The sequence below is a fragment of the Phocoena sinus genome, chromosome 7, assembly GCF_008692025.1.
Source record: "Phocoena sinus isolate mPhoSin1 chromosome 7, mPhoSin1.pri, whole genome shotgun sequence".
Lineage (NCBI taxonomy): Eukaryota > Metazoa > Chordata > Mammalia > Artiodactyla > Phocoenidae > Phocoena > Phocoena sinus.
This window is the reverse complement of record NC_045769.1, coordinates 96,211,537-96,229,060: the sequence shown is the minus strand read 5'-3', so window position 1 is coordinate 96,229,060 and position 17,524 is coordinate 96,211,537. Positions and strand designations below refer to the sequence as shown.

At 42.9% G+C, this 17,524-nt stretch overlaps 1 protein-coding gene across 6 annotated transcripts in view; it reads left to right on the top strand.

Annotated features, from left to right (window-relative positions):
- The window catches only part of MGAT5 (alpha-1,6-mannosylglycoprotein 6-beta-N-acetylglucosaminyltransferase), a 370,484-nt gene that overhangs the window by 249,284 nt on the left and 103,676 nt on the right, over positions 1-17,524 (top strand). For all 6 annotated transcript variants that reach the window (XR_004350852.1, XM_032638674.1, XM_032638675.1 and 3 more), the window contains one exon: positions 3,920-4,053. Coding sequence is in view for 5 of the 6 variants with exons in the window: in XM_032638674.1 (XP_032494565.1) it covers positions 3,920-4,053 (134 nt within the window). In the remaining variant the exon portion in view is untranslated. The remainder of the gene's footprint in view (positions 1-3,919; positions 4,054-17,524) is intronic.

Below are 17,524 nucleotides of genomic sequence, written 5' to 3'. Positions count from 1 at the left end.
TAAAAAATGCTAACCAACCTCTGACGATGCAGGGTTGCCACAAACCTTTAATTCGTAAAAAGTGTAGTATCTGCGAAGCGCAAAAGCGTGAAGCACGATAAAATGAGGTGTGCCTGCAGTTTCATGAAAAAGCAAGCTAAAAATCTGGGTTTGGTCGAGGATAGCACCATACCTTCTGCATCAGGTTTGTCCTGTTTTTTGGTTTGTTGCTTTTTTGAAATCTTCATGAATCATGGGCCACCATAAATGTTCTCTGCTCTATGGGAGTAGCCATATTTCTTGTTGCTAATAGGCCTTGTAAATAAACTTTTTTTCTCTTTTTAGCTACAGCATTGAAAAAAAGAAAGCTGTTTTTCTCTGGCGTTTTGTGACTGACAGGCATCTGATAAATCTGCAAAAGGAACTGAGCGTCCCTAGACTTACATATTCTCATGATTAAGAACGGCTGTTTGGGTGGAAATATGTTCTCAGTGGTAGCGTTTAGGTCAATTAAAACGGATGATTTTATTATTAAAATGGTCACCATTGATTGGTATTTGGTTCTTGTTGGATGAAAAGGCATATTTTCTCTGAGGGGATTTTATGGAAGAGTGTTTTATCCCTCCTTTCTTTAATAAATCATCTGTGTTAGTGGTATTAGCTGGCAGGAGGTCTGTTAGGACTTCAGTGCTGCCGTCTTTGTGGTCTCATGCAGCCTAAGATCTCCTCCAGAGGCCAAGCGGGTCCTCTAGAAAGTTTCTTGCCCATTTCTTTCCCTTTTAAAGATTAGAAATTGTCGGCGCTCTCTGTATTCATCTTGGGTGATGGAAGATGATAAGAATTCTATTAAATGTAAAGGTATCATTGGGTTTTTTTATTTAGGAGCAAATCTATGATTCCTGTTGATCTTGGGAAAATATTTATAAATTCTGTCCAACTTATATAGGGACCCAGGACATTCGATGAAACATTTATTAAATACCTAAATGCGACTAGTATTCTGCTAGGTACTGCAAAACTCATCCATTTTGCTTCATGTGAGGCCTTTGCTGAGCATGGATAACACACAGGAAAGTGAGATGCAAATAGTCCAAGACATACCATGTTTTACATCAAACTCCAAATTAGGAAGTAGGTCCTGGCAAGGAGGTTGTGAGCGTCCATCTCGTAATAGTGTGGCTTAGTGCAGAGAGAATGTTCCAGAAATCCTTTGCCGTTGCTGCAGCCAGCCCTGTTAGGAGGCCAGCTGCCTCGGGCAGCGAGGCAAATATCTTTTTAAGTCATCAGTCTGTTCTTGATGCTCCAGACACACAGAAGACATTAGAGGAACAGCATCAATACTACCGGCACACACCCAATTCCAAAACACACAGGTGTAGAAAGTGATTGAAGAGGGAAGACTATAATTGTTCAGCCTCCTCTGTCCTAGACAGAGATCAGTCTCCTGCCTTGGGTTTATAAGACAAACCCAGATAAGCTAAAAAAAAACCAGACAACTCCCAAACCAAAGCTTCAAGTATAAGCATGTAGAGTTATAAGTATCTCACGCATCCCATCATTCATTCTGTAGCCTTCCGTTGAGTAGAAGCCAGCCTCACGTAGCATACATATAGGCCCCATGTAATAAAAGTCCAAGATTTCAGGAGTTAGGCTCCTGCCAGGCATCTTTACTCATCAGGGTTTGTTTTAGTTATCCACATTTAAAATAACACCACTAAAACTCCAAGTTAAATATAGAGTCACAAGCTAGAGACGGTCAGTCAATTACAAACAAGTGGAGGTAGCCAGAGCCTTCAAGGCAAAGATTTCTCTGATGAGGGTGGCCTGTTTCTCCCTGCTGTGCCTGCTCTGGGCGCTCTCACCTTTGAATCCCAGCTCTGTCCCTCTTGAGGGAGCCGAACCTTCCCCAGCCCCAGTTGTCAGTGTGAGTCCCTCCAGCCCCTCCGCCCCTCTCCCATAGTGACCTTGGCAACATTGCCACCACCATCCCAGCTGTTTTCTTTTTTTTTTTTTATTGAAGTATAGTTGTTTTGCAGTGTTGTGTTAGTTTCAGGTGTACAGCAAAGCGATTCAGTTATTTATACATATATATCTAGTCACTGTGAGGATCGAATGTTCCTTGAGAGCCACATGGGAATCCAGAAGAAGGACACTGTTTCTGGGGTCGGTTTGTATTTAACTTTGTGGTCCTGGCCCGCGCTCCTTCCACCTTGCCTCCCCTCTTTCTTTTCTTCCTTGTCTAGACAAATAGTGCTGAGCTCTGATGTGAAAATCATCACACTAAAATGACAGTTTACTGTTGCTCCTCCTGGAAAATCCTATCTGGCGTTTGCATTCTTTTTTTCTGCAATATGCATTAATGTAAAAATAATTGGAAGATGGACTTCCTCCTAGTGGGGAAAGGAAGAAAGAAAGTGAATCAGATGCTTAAAAGTCATTGCCGTCATCTGATTCTAAAATGTGGGCTCTATCTTCATTTACTTTTATGCTTATTGGTCCAGTAAGAGCCATTCAGAATTATTACTGATACATAACAACAGAAAATAGTGCTTTTTCATTGGCCAGTCATGAGTTAAATTTACATCAGTGTTTTGAGAATCAGTGATGAAATAAATGTAACCAAAATCAATAAATTCTGTTTTAGTATTGATTCCTTTCTTCCGATTGGTCATTCTTTATGCACTCCAAAACAGTGGTCAGGAGGCTTTTTCTGTAAAGAGCCAGAGAGTAAATATTTTAGGCCTTGCTTGACCATGTGGTCTCTGTTGCAGCTACCACGTCTCCTGCTACTGTGTGAAATCAGTCATAGACGTACAGAAACAAATAGGTTTGGCTAGTTCAAATAAAACTTTATTTTTGAACACTGAAAGTTGAATTCCGTATAATTTTCCCATCACAAAATATTCTCCCTTTTCTTTTCTAACCATTTAAAAATGTAAAGAACATTCTTAACTAGAAGGCCATACAAAAACAGGCGATAGACCAGGTTTGATTGATGCTGTGCTAAGGCTTTTGTCCAATAGCCAAACAAAACATTGTCAGTTTCGCTTCTTTTTGAGCTCTGGGAGAAAACAATAATGCCCTCTTACTATCAAATACATAAAAATCACCACTGCCTATTGAGTGAGATTCTAAGCTTTACCTAAAATCAGGTACTGTAGTTAGTTGATGAAAATCTTGAATAGTTGTTGAAGGAGACAGGACATGCCATGTGCTCTAAGCAGAATAAGACCTCCGTCTCAGTCTGCCCAGGCTGCTGTACCAGATCGTCACAGCCTGGGGGGCTTATAAATAGCAGATATGTGTTGCTTACATTTCGGGAGGCTGAAAGTCTGAGATCAGGGTGGCAGCATGGTCAGGTGAGGTCGCAGACTTCTCATTGTGTCTTCATGCGGTGGAAGGCGCTAGGGAGTTCTGTGGAATTTCTTTTATAAAAACACTATTCCCATTTATGAGGGCTCCACCCTCATGACCGTATCACCTCCCAAAGGCCCATGTACTAATACCACCTCCTTAGGATTTCAGCATATGAATTTGGGGGGACATAGTAACCTCTAAACATGGTAGTTCTTTATTTCTTCCACAGTTGTCCATTAGGCACCACTGTATGGTCAGCCCAGGCTAGGGGTACAGCAGTGACCATGGCGGTCTGCAGTTCCAGCTGTTGGGAGCTTTCTATTTCGCTGGTATTGGAGCATCTTCTGTGATTAGTCACCTCCTCTAGAGCAGATTATATGAGCTTTGTGATGGCTCTGGCTCAGAAGCCACGTGTGGGGATGTTTGGTAGACATGCTAGTATAAAACCTCTCAATTCCTGCCCAGTGGCATTCAGTTTAAAGGATTTGTCCATCTTTGGTGGTCCCTGAGGGGGTAGAGCTTTTGTTTCTTTGACTTTGGGGTCAAGGTTGCAGTTTTACCCATGGCGTCTTTTATCTTTCAGGTGCATGCTGCGTGTCCTGGACTCATTCGGTACCGAACCAGAGTTCAACCATGCCAACTATGCCCAGTTGAAAGGCCACAAGACCCCCTGGGGCAAGTGGAACCTGAACCCGCAGCAGTTTTACACCATGTTCCGTGAGTAGTTGTGTCTCACCTCTACTTTCCAGAATGCCGCTGAAGACAAATGGGAAAAGAAATGAGGCCACCATGGGTTTTCAGCTGTGATTCCCGGAGCCCTTAGCTGTAGAAATGGGTGCTGTGGAACCTTTTTTCTTGGGAATAACTGGATTTTTTTTAAAACCGGAATTGAAAGGCTATGTGAACATTTTGTAAAAAACCTTAGAAATGTTCTGGAGAAAAATATTCCATATGAGGTGTCACTGGAAACCATCTGGGAAAGGACTTTGGATGGACTTCGGCGGGCAGTAAACATGCTTCATGCGACACAGACACTGTTTAGGGTCCACTTGATGATTCAAGAGGGATGAGGTCTTCCATGTGCATACATTTTCCAAGTAATTAAATCTTCATTATTTAAGCATCAACCTTGGTAAAGAAAAAAAAGTCAGTCTTTTCAAAATGGAACGATTTAAAACTCTTTCATACCTTACTGGCTTCTTAAACTTTGGGCGTAGGATGAAATCTCACCCTCTCTTGCTCACGTGGTGTCCACGTTGCCACAAGCAGTGATAATTTTGTAAAGTGATGTAGTGGACAGGCTAAAAGTAGATGAACCCGCTGGCCCCAACTGTAGCCTTTCAACAATTTTCTGTGTTCCTTTCCCACATTTACCATTTCTTGTTGCTGCCATCAGTCTACCTGCCTGTAGCTTCATTTCTTTATAATTAGCTGAGGACTGTGAAGCCAAATGCCAAATCCTGTAGTATTCATGCCAAAAATGAATTTATCATTTAAGTCCATAGACCTTGGTGATTCCCCTTGTTGAGGTGAATTCCTCTTCTGGAAATGAAAGGTCCCCCGAGTTAAGCAGCGTCCATTTGGACACTCAGTGCAGATTTCCATTTTCCTAAATTATTGGAATAATTTTAATCCAGAGATTTCCATCCTAGAATTAGGATCTGAGCTGCGAATCTGTTTCCTTCTTTAAAACCCAAGGCCCTCTGCCGTGCCTTTTCCCCATGTACTGACCCTTCCCCCTCACGTGCAGCCACCTGAAGGTGACCTTTTGTCGGATTCACTAAGTGCAGCAGCGAACCCATTGGACTAATCCTTGGGTGTGAAGTATGAGAAGGAAGGATGAATTAAGAAGGTCTGTGGCAGATGGGGAAGTGATTTTAAAAATCGACTCATGTTTAAATGTTCATTTTAGCTCAGAGCGGTGTTTGAGAGCGTTCTGTATGCATCGTAGACATTATTATTGCCGCTCCTGGAGCTCTGTCATCCTATCATAGCCTGTCACGGGGGCACAGTTCAGGGGACAAACTAATATAGGGCATGGTGGGTGACAGGTGGCTGGCAGCACGGTGAGACATGGCTAGAGTTACCTTTGGGTCGACACTGCTGTGTAACTTTGAGGGGCTGCGATGAGGTGACACAAAATAACCTAAGAAGTGGCTTGTGTGTTACTTCACATACATAAAATGTTAGTTGTGTCCAAAATGACCAACACTACTTAAATGACACGGTATATCTATGCCCTCCGTGGGATGGTATTTCCCTATATCTGGGGCGTAGAAATAGAAGGCTTTTCCAGAAAGAAGTTCTCTTTTAGAATGTTGGAATTCAGAGTCCAAAAGAACTTATTTTTATTCTCCATGAATGGAGGATTTCAGCAGTGTTGGTTGATTGAATTGAAATCAATTCACTGCTTACAATATAACTAAAGATGGAAAAATAGATTAATTCTTGTTAACCTGGGAAAGGGATAGTTTCTTAACTGACTCAGAATTCAGCAGGAATCCGGGGAGGGGGTGGGGCGGGGGGCAAAACTGATACATTTGTCTGCCTAAAAAAAAAAAGAAACCTGTATGGCAAAATCAACAACACAAAAAAATAACACCATAGCAAATTGTGTTACAGAGGATTAATATCGCTAATGTATAAAGAGCTTCTAAAAATTGAGAAGAAAACATTCCACAATCCAGTAGGAAATGGGCAAAAGCAGTTCGGAGAAAAAAGAAATGTATTGCCCCCAATATATGAAAACATGTTAACCTCACTCATGATAAGAGAAATGCATTTTAAAACTGCACCAAGATCCCATGTCCCGCATATCAGATTGGCAAAAAGTCTGAAAGTTTGCTGACGCAGCTCTTCCTATGGTGAGACTTAGGGAAGGCAGTGGGAATGCAGCCTGGCTGGCACTTCCCTGTGCAAGGGGATTTGTCACTGTCTAGCATAGCTTCCTAGGCATCCTTCCTTTGACAAGGTCATATCTAGGAATCCATCCCAAAGATAAGTGAGCAAAGGTCAGACATGGTATGTGTACAGTGTGTACAGGGCCATTTATTGTGGCACTATTTGTACTAGGAGAAGACTGGCAATAACCCAGAGGTTCCTAATAGGTGACTGAGTGAATAATATGGTCTATTGATAGAGTGAAGTCATGTGTAACTGTGCAAAAGGGCCGAGGGAAGACTCCAGTCTCTGGAGGGAGATGTCTAGGATATATTAAGCGGTAAAAACCAAAGTGCAGGAAGGTATGTGGAGTCACTCCCTTCTATATAAGAAGGGTATGGTGGGAGGGAAGTGTGTGTACATGTATGAATGTGCTTGTGTTTTCAAAAGAAACAATGGAAGAATAACAAGCTAATAAAAATGATTACCGCTGGAGGAGGGTTTGCAGGGACAGGGATAGGAAATAAATGTCTCTTTTTTTAAATTGAAGTATATAGTTGATTTACAATGTTCTGTTAATTCCTGCTGTACAGCAGAGTGATTCAGTTATACCTACAGATACATTCTTTTTTATATTCTTTCCCATATGGTTTATTACAGGATATTGAATATAGTTCTCTGTGCTAGATGTCTCTTAACATACTTTATTTTGACTTTGGAACCATAGAAATGTTTTACATAATTTAAAAAGAAATCACTAAAGATTGAAAAGAGATCAAAAAATGAAACAAGAAATCTGTATCAGGTTGGTACTAATCTCTCACACAGATAAAATAATTATTTCAAGTGATTTTAAGCACAGTCTTTGGACCATACAGTTGTAGTGGGGAATACTTACATTGTTATTTGAAACAATTACAGTTATACTGTAGGAACTACAGTTTGCAGTATATAGGAAGAGGGGAGTGTATAAAGAATTTAAGTAAAGATTGTATAATACTCAGCTTGAATAGGAAATATCACTATGAACTTATATTTTCTCTCTGAAAAGGAAATGTTTCCTAGCTCTGTACTTTGAAAAGGATCAAAGGTAAAGACAATCCAGTGGCAGTGAGTATCCTTAACACTCAGATTGGGATTTCCTAAGTACCTTTCCCACTAAAGGATCCTCTTTCTAAGATAAATAGGTGATTCCAGGTCTAGGGCAGGAACTGTTAAAGATGGGACATCTTTCACGTGGAAGCAAGGAAGCTAAGAAGGACCCCTGGGGTGGAGTCAGAGGGACACAGGAGCTAAAGCTGGGGTAGTTTGAGCATCAAAAAAAATAATGACTGCAGTGGATTTGAATCAAACCAATGGAAAATAATCCATGAATCCAGAATGATAGTCCAAGCAAGAAAAACCCAGAAAATCAATCGATCACCTTTGCGAGTTGCTAAGACACTGACTTCATTACTCTGAAAAATAGATGGAAAGAATCCAGCTTTGATCATGCCTTTCTAGGACAAATTGTATTTGAAGATAATCGAATAGCTGATGAGAGAACGTTGTTAATTATGGGGAAATCACAGCTAATAAATGCAAAAGGAATGAAAAATTAGAAAATCAGCATTTTACAACTCCTAATGAGACAGCAGAGCAAGGTGGGGACCATCAATGGTGGCAAAATCCATCAAGTAACAGGGTGATGGAAAATTTCCTCGTGGCTAAGTCCGGGTCCAGTCTAACTCGGTCGTTGCCACAGAATCTTCCTTCCAGTAAGTGTGACTATTCTCACAGCCTGAAGGGGAAGACCATTCCTTTGAGTAGAAGATGAAAGTGTCAAAAGTGTACCTATGTCTTGTCAATTTAAAAAAAATGAAACAGATTTACTAGTGCTTAATAGATGGGCTGATAGTAATCATTACATAATTGATGTATAATGTGCACATACACTGTGGGTGTACCTGGATTGTTTTCTCTTGATGGGATGCACAAGGGGAAGTTTGGAGACCACAGAAGTAGTGTCGTACTTGTAGAATCAGGTCGTCGTCAAGTCTGGCTGTCTTATTATGGGATTACCAGTGTTCTGGCAGGTGTGCAGTACAGGGAGAGGGTAGAGAAGGCTGTCTAGAAAGGGCCCAGCAGGAGGATAAGGAAAGAGAAGAACGCACCCACACTGTTCCTGAAGCATGTTTAGGGGTAGGGAAGTGAGACGGATGCTCCTGACCAGGTCGATGCTCTTGAATATTCAGAGAGCACCTCTCACTTTAAGGCTGCTTGTATTTCTCCTCTAACTCATTTCCTCACTAAGTTGGTAGAATTTCTACAAGCTGAAAAGCCTGGCTTTTTTTTTTTCTTCACTGTTTTGCCCCAAATCTCAGAATTTCACTAGAACTAGCCTCTCTGTGTATTCTGTTTGCATTTGGGCATTTTTGTGTGTCAGCATAGGCTGTTCCCAGCACCTTGCCAAGCAGCTTCTATAGGGACCAACCGAGTGGTCAGACAACAGTAAGGACATTTAACTAGCTCTTTGAGCAATCAAAGATCGCTTTTTTTCCGGGAAGCTGAGCTGAGAAGTGCAGTTCTTCCTCCGTCAGGGCAGGCTTCTTGTTCCTTTTCCCTTTTGTCAGTACTCTAGTGTCGCTTCTGAGCTGGGCACTGAGACCCATCTCCTGCCCCAGAGCCAGCTCTGAAAAGCTCAGCATGGACCAAGCTATTCCTCCTCAGAAACCACAGTGCCTTCCCTTTGCCTGTGGGGTCAGTTCCAAAGTCCATAGCATAGCTCTCGGGCCCCCTGCCTTCTCTCCCCTACCACGGCCCTCCCCTGGCCTCCCCAACCTCACTAGACAGTCTGCTGGTCTCTGAAGGTGCCACCGTGATTCCTCACCACCTTTGCCGCCTTCATATCACCCTTACAGCAAAATTTTATTTTTCTCTTGAAGTCTCTATTTAAATGACTTCCTTTCCAATCAAATTAAAAAAAAAATAATAACCCTATTATAAAAACAAGGAAAGCCTCCCCAAGGAAAAAGTCCCCCATATCTTAATGTAAGCATTATTATCTTTTTCAGGGGTATATATTTTTGCATAGTTATAACACACATACTAAAATTTTATATCTGCTTTTTTTCCATTTACTATATCAAAAAATATTTTCAAGGTTCAACTTTTAAAACCATTGTTTCCAAGGCTGTTTTATATAGTCTGTCAAGTGGACTTTGTATTTATTTGGGGTACTTTTGTTAGTTCTTGTTGAGAATTAATTGTTGCTTTTTCTGGGCTTGCCAGGAACTTGACCCTATATTTAGGCATTATTTCCATCAACAGCCTTTTATCGGCTGTGCGTACTGCTTTTTCTAAACTCCTGAAAGAGTTTAGAAAAAATAAGGTATTCTCTTATTTTTCTCAGTCCCAAACAAGGTGCATCATACCCCAGTAAAGGAATGAAAGGAACCTGCCAACACAGAAAAATCAAATAGAGAAGACATCTGCCTGTACCATTTTACAAGAGAAAATAAACCCCTGAAGTTGGTGTCTTGCACCTTGAATTATCCCGTATTTGAATAGTTCTAATTATCTGCCTGACACGCTCTTTCACAACTTCATCAGTCGTGGGAAAACATCTTCATCTAATTGAGTTTTTTCCTCTCTTGCCCTGAAGACTGTGGCTGAAAGTAGCAATAGCAGAGATTACCAGCTTCCCCATTCGTAGTTTCAGGCAAGCTGCATCTCAGACTTACATTTACCTCCTGTCGTTGAAAAGTTTCCGTAGCGCTTATTAGTCTGTTTAACAACCTCACCGTTCGTATCACTGTAATAGAACATGTCCTATTTTCGAAGCAAAGTCTGTTTGTACTGGTTTATTTTTACTTACGTGATTTTTTTAGTCCTTTTAAGAATTTGCCTTCTGGGTGGCTCATATCGTGGAATTATAATCCGGGCTGGGAGATGCTCAGCGTTTCTCGATACATGTAGAAATTTGGGAGCTGTGATAGAGATGAGTGAGGAACAGATTGGGGATTCTGGAGGCATTAGAGCCTCCCTGTTTCACCTCCAACCCCTTTGCATTTCTTATACCATCTGGCCTCTGATGGGGTGCTTTCTCCTGTGTAGGCTTTTAGGTCTCCCAGGGTGCCAAGTTCTCTCTGACAGCCAGGCCGTTGCATGTGCTGTTCCTTTGTCTGGAAACCGTGTCCCTCGCTCCCCCCGTCCCCCCTGCTCACCCTCCAGGGAGGTGTCCTGTCCTCCAGAAAGCCTTCCCTCCCTGAGCCTCGGGCTTCTGCTCCTTTCCCCTCCCCCACCCCACACCTGTGTGCCTGCCCAGATGCCACTTTGCAGTCTCCATGAGCATCATCACTGCTGAGTCCTCAGTCCCTGAAGTTGTAACATCACTGGTGATAGATATTGGTTGAATTAAGAAGAAAGAACAGGGGCTTCCCTGGTGGCACAGTGGTTGAGAGTCTGCCTGCCGATGCAGGGGACACGGGTTCGTGCCCCGGTCCGGGAAGATCCCACATGCCGCAGAGCAGCTGGGCCCGTGAGCCATGGCCGCTGAGCCTGCGCATCCGGAGCCTGTGCTCCACAACGGGAGAGGCCACAGCAGTGAGAGGCCCGCGTACCACCAAAAAAAAAAGAATAAAGAACAAAGTAGACCCAACCACAGAATGGAGTTAATGAAAATGTAAGTAACATCATGACACTCCCGTGCCCACAATGACGTAGCCTCTCACTGTAGGGGAAGATGAGTCACCCCAGTTGCCTCAAGGCCTGGAGTGGTCTGGCCCCGCTACCCGCCACCCCGGCCTCATCTCTTACTACGTGTCCTGTTGCTCACTACTCTCTAGCCTCCTTACTGTTGTTTGGATGGGCCAGGCACACTCCTACCCGAGGACCTTTGCATTGGTTGTTCCATCCTCCAGGACATTGTTCCCTTAGACTTCCATATCCCCTCCTTCAGGTCTTTAACTCAAATGTCACTTCAGTGAGACTAACCCTGACACCCCTACCTTTTTTAAATGCAACTCCTTTCTCCCCCAACTTCTTATGCCGCTTCCCTGCTTTCTTTTCCTCTATAACTGTATTATCACTTAGCATTTATGCTTCACGGACTTTTGTTTATTTTCTTTTTTTCTCTGCTGGAATCTGAGGATAGTATTAGTAGGAGTTTTGTCTGTGTTGTTCATTGCTGAGACTCCAATACCTTGCAGAATATCTGGCACATAGTAGGCATTCAGAAAATACTTATCGATTGAATTAAATTAAATTGAACGATAATGCCTGTTCTATTTTTAGTCCATGCAACAATGTAGGGAAGGGTAAGGAATGTAAAAATCTAAGATTACACTGTAGCACAGGGAACTATATTCAATATCCTGTGATAAACCATAATGGAAAAGAATATTAAAAAAAAATGGGGGGCTTCCCTGGTGGCGCAGTGGTTGGGAGTCCACCTGCCGATGCAGGGGACACGGGTTCGTGCCTCGGTCTGGGAGGATCCCACATTGCTGCGGAGCGGCTCAGTCCGTGAGCCATGGCCGCTGAGCCTGCGCGTCCGGAGCCTGTGCTCCGCAACGGGAGAGGCCACAACAGTGAGAGGCCCGCGTACCGCAAAAAAAAAAAAAAAAGAAGTGTGTGTGTGTGTGTGCGCGCGCGCGCGTGTGTGCGTGCACATGTGTATAAACTGAATCACTTGGCTGTACAGCAGAAATGAACACAACATTATAAATCAACTATACTTCAATTAAAAAAAAATCTAAAGAGTACAGAAGCTTCTTGAAACCAGTGAACTCATGTTACTCTCCCTTGTCTTCCCACAGAAATGATTCACATGGTTGGGTTTTCAAGAGTTGTTCAAATCATACTGGTGGTCGTTGTCATTGACATTCTGACTCTTTGAGTTTCTCCAAGGACTTGGGGTTTGCATCCATGTTTATTTGCATGATCAGATGGGAATAGTGGCTTGTAGACCAAAAATTTTGCCTGACGAAACAGGAATTTTAGAAACAAGCCAGTTCCCTTTCATGCAAGTGACAAACATGTTGGCTTCAGCTAAGGATCCATGGCTTCCATGTACGACTTTATTTTCAGGGCCTGACAAGCAAAGGAGCTATTTTTGATTCAAACAGCGTTTTTGGCCTTTCATTTCACTTGGACCGGGAGGGCTCTTGCCTTTTACATCTGTGCTGACCAGTGAGTAACAGGATCAGCCTTGTAATTCCTTCAGTCTGAGACTCAGCCTCCAGGAGAAATGTTCTTCTAAGGGGTCCATTCCCTCCTAAATTGCTTTTTGACACTTGAAAAATTTACTCTGGTGTGCCTTCTGTCAGCAATTCAGATGCTCATCTTTTCAACTCAACTGTACATAGTAGTTTCCCTAGCCTGTATCCCAGCCTCCTGTCTCTCAAAGAGCCTAGCATCACTACCATTTGGGAAACAAAATCAAGTTTGATGAAATTTGAAGTAAAGCATCACTATGTGCACGTTTTAAAATCAGATGGCTACTTGTGTGATGTAGCTATTTTTCAGTAGAGTTTTTTTCTGTCATGTAGGTTTCGTCATCACCAGAGTCAGCATCAAAATTGTGAGTGCCCTGAGTGACAGCAGCCAGTATTCTTCCCTGTTTTGTTATGAAATTTTTGAAATATACAAAAATGGAAAGAAATGTAAAATAGAAACCCAAAGCCTAGACTCCACAGTTAACAGTTTGCTTTATTCTGTGACCTATCCATCTATATGTCTATCTTCTCTCCATCCATCAATCCAATTTTTTTTTCCTTTTATGCATAAAAGAACACTTAACCCTTAGATGTTTCAGCATGACATCATTAACGAGAGTTCAATATTGGTCACCAAATTTTGTGTTTATTTATTTTTTTTATGTACAAAACTAAATTATTTTATTTAATTGTTTACTGTCTTCCTCCCTGGCTGAATATAAGCTCCATGAGGGGAGCTTCATCCATGCTTATCTTGTTCACTGGTATATCCTTAACTCCTAAATTGTTGCCTGGCTCATAGTAAGTGCTCAGTAAATGTGCCGAATGTTGAATGAATGATGATACTGAGAAACCTGTGATGTTAGAATTTTAAAAGCCTAGATCACTGATTTGTTTCCCTTCTTCCCAAATCTACGTTGTGACCTAGATAAAAAGATATGTTCATTTACCTATTTAATAAATATTTATTGAACATCTGTACTATACTAGGCCTGAGCTAGGTTCTAGGGTAGAGTGGTGAGCTTCCTTAGCTAATGATGAATCCTGAGAAGAATGGACTTTGGTTTGGGAGCTTGTGTGCAAAGAACATGATGCTGGAAGTAATTCAGGCGTGACCTCTGCTGCCTAGTAATAGAGCTCTGCCTACAAAGTCAGTCACACCAAGTAATGAAGCATTCATCATTGATTTAATCAGTCGTTCATTCAGAAAATATTTCCTCAGCTCCTACTATGCTCTGGGCTCCTGGAAGTCGGAGGCACATAAAACATGGCTCAGTCCTCAAGGAGCATATAGTCATAAGTGGAGACAGTGATGTGTGATAAGGACTCTAACTCTTCGTGGTCTAAGAGAGCAGAAGAAGGGTACTCACCTCAGTCTTAGGGAGTCAGGGAACCCTTCAACTAGGAGGCGATGAGAGCTGAGACTTAAAGGCAGGAGGAAGTGATAGACATGCCAGACACATGCCAGCATGAGATAAGATGGAAAAACATGGCATTAAAAACCCCGGGTAGGTCGTGAAGAAGAGATATCTGTGGAAGGGTGACCTGGAATGACAGGTGTACTTGGGTGCTGCTTCCCCCTGAGGGTAGTGAAGCTTTTCCGCAGGAAACTGCCATAGTCACATATTTGTTTCAAAGAATACCTTGTCAGGCAACACAAAGGATGGATTGGAGTTAGGAGGCAGTGAGAACGGGACGAAGGGGCAAGGCTGGAGGTGTGGAGACTACTCAGAAATCCACTGCAGAGTTTGTGCGGGTGCAATGATATTCGATAGTCGTTGATTTAGATAGCCAAGAATTGGAAACATCCTGAAGTGGTAGGGTGTATTAGACAGGATTTCGGTCGAACTGGCTTGGTCACAAGGGTTTGTTGGCTCTTGTCACAGGGAATTGTTAAAACCGGCTTGAGGCAGAGCTGGATTCAGGGCTTGGAGGATCTCTTTACCCTCTCCCTATCTCGGCTTTGCATGTCTCTGGATTAGCATCATTCTCAGGCAGGCTCTCCTCACATGGGCACGGAGATAACATTTGCAGCTCTAGACTTCTACCCTGCCAGCTTAGTAACCGTAGCAGCAAGATGTTGACTCCAAAAGCAGCGCGCTCATCATGGAGCAATGTGATAGGCGGGACTTGGATGGTAAACCCATCTTTCAAGTGAGCCTTGGTCGAGTCCAGTCCTGTGGATCATGTGCCCATCCTTGGAGGCATGGGGAGTGGCGGAGGTAAGGGGTCAAGACTGGCACCAGTTCAAGCCACCCGAATGGAACAGAACTGCATGGCTGGTGTGGGATGTGCAGTTGGTTCCACTAAGTGATGCTGGCAGAACGGAACCATGGGCAATTCCATCCTCAGTCTAGGCGCTGAGGTATTGTGCTGCTTAAACAAGTAGTGATGAGTATGGTTATTACCCCAGAAAGATACCTGTAGCACTTGCTGTCAGAGAAAAAAGAAATTCACAAAAGATCCAATTTTGTAAGACCCAACTTTGGTTTGAGGATTAAAAAGGATCCATGAGTCTAGAAAAAAGGAGCCTAATAGTGGTTATTTCTAGGTGGTAAAATGATGGGTGACATCATTCTTTCCTTATTACTGTCTTTATCGTCTGAAAAAAAGGTATACACTGAGGATGTGTTTCTGTTGTAACCAGGAAAACCGTTTCTATTTAAAGAAAAACTTATCTATTGAAGTTTTGACAAGATTTGGTGAGGTCAGAACTAGAAAAGGTGAACAGGAGAGAAGGAGGAGATGGCTTCTGAGAAGCTGACATCCCCTGGACTTGGTGAATTGGATGGCTGTGAGGCTGCAGAGGGAGCCCAGCTGGCCCTTGGTGACTAGGTGGCATGGGGGTCCCCAACACTGCAGGGCTGGCAGACATCTGCTAGAAGGAATTTTGTACTTCTTAAGAGATGTTTAGAACTGACTGGTTGAAAAATAAGACCTAGGAGAATTTATGCTCTTGAAAGAAGGTTCAGTTTGACTTAATAAAAGTTGTGAATTACATTTCAAACGAGGACATTATAACTGCTTGGTAGATATAGTGTATACCTAACTTACTAAGTAGTTGGTAAGCTCCATGAAGGCAGAAACTCATCTTTATGTTGTAGTTCCTCAATACCTAGCATATAAATGTGGTTCACAGAAAGAGTGCTCTAAAACGTTTGTCACTGAATGAACTATTCCATCTAAACTAACAGTAATTCTTCAAAGAAGTCATTGCAGGATTCAGCTCAGGAAACTCATCAACCTGATTTGGTTTGTAATCATTTGTGAATAGGTGCTTTCCAAGTACTTAAAATAATGCTTTTCTTAATAAGAAAAAAATGTCCTAAAATTCTTTAAAGATCATTACTAATGTTGAGGAAATCCCTTCCAGTTGGTACCACAGTAGAAAAAATCAGCTTGCTTCCACATACATTTAAGTAGCTCAAGCTGAGGAAAGTCTCTCCCCTCCCCCTCCCCCTCCCCCTCCCCCTCCCCCTCCCCCTCCCCCCCCCCCTCTCTCTCTCTCTCTCTCTCTATATATATATATATATGTATATATTTTTAAAGTAGTCTTTTATGTGTATTTTGGTCTACCTTACAATATTATTCTCCTCCAAAGCATGTTTACCACTCTGGTTCACAGAGTCCAGAAAATAAAATATCTGGACTCTGAAGCTGTATATTAAAGTGTTTTAAGGAGCTTGGGCTCTGGAAACAGCTGGTCTGGCTCTGAATCCCAACATTGCCATTTCCTGGCGTGTCAACTTGGGTAGTTTAAGTAACTCTCTCTTTTCTCATCTGTACAAACATGTTATAAGGTTGTCATGAAGATATAATGAAATGGTCACTATAAGGCACTCAGATCGTCAGTTATTAAAAAAAAAAATCACATTTGTTTACCGCCTGGGTTGGAGTGATTTCCAAAAGTACAAGATTTCCTGTGTCTCATTTATGATGGGATTTCTTTGATTTACCTTGAAATGTAAATACCTTCCCTTTGAATACCGTTCCCACAGCTGAAGTCTGTGTTCCCATCTGAAGGCAAAGCAAAAGACAAAGCTTGGCCTGAGGGTAGATCTCCACAGAAAGGTCCTTTCAGATCCATCAGCCTGTACTTTTGGCTTTTGGTGTATTTTAAGCAACTTTAGGAAGACTTGTGTTCAGACCAGGGCTCGTGATGGGGATGACACCAGGAAGGCACCCAGCTGCTGGCCGGCTCCTTGGAAGCAATACACACCTGCTCTGTGGGTACTTGCGAATCACCTGCCGGACGAGTCTCAACTGAGCATCCCCTCACGTTATAGACAGTCAGGGTCCTGTGGGTCCTGTGTGGCCTGGGAAGAGACATGGCTGGTCTGCCTGCTGCTCTTGAAACGTGGCAGTGCGTTTCTAAATGCTACCTCTATTTTTAACTTAAGTCGCACCTGAGCTTCTTAAACTGGTCCTGCAGGTTGTCGATCTCCAAGTTTAATACTGCAGACGAGAGAGAGGAGTTGAAATAAGGTGTGTAGATGAAAACTTAGAGGAGAGCTTGTATGTGTAATTTATTCCTCATACAGTGTCCAAATAGTCAATTTAGTACCAAATGATACTCATAAAATGGTAAAACCTCACCATTCCCCACAAGTTTTTTATTATTTATTTATCCCTCCCTCCCTCCCTCCCTCCCTCCCTCCCTCCCTCCCTCCCTCCCTCCCTCTCTCCCTCTCTCCCTCCCTCTCTCCCTCTCTCTCCCTCTCCCTCTCTCCCTCCCTCCCTGCCTCCCTCCCTCCCTCCCTCCCTCCTTCCCTCCTCCCTCCCTCCCTCCCTCCCTCCCTCTCTCTCTCTCCTCCCTCCCTCCCTCCCTCCTTCCTTCCTTCCCTCCCTCCCTCCCTCCTTCCTTCCTTCCTTCCACGCAGGGTCTTAGTTGCAGCATGCGGAATCTAGTTCCCTCACCAGGGATCGAACCCAGGCCCCCTGCATTGGGAGTGCAGAGTCTTAGCCACTGGACCACCAGGGAAGTCCCACCCCACAAGTTTTTTGAGTAGATTATTTACTGCCTCTCGCTCTCATTGTTCAAGCTGTGGGGAACCTTTGACACAAAAATATAAACAGATATGAGGTTTTTTTTTCTTTTTTGGGTCTTGATG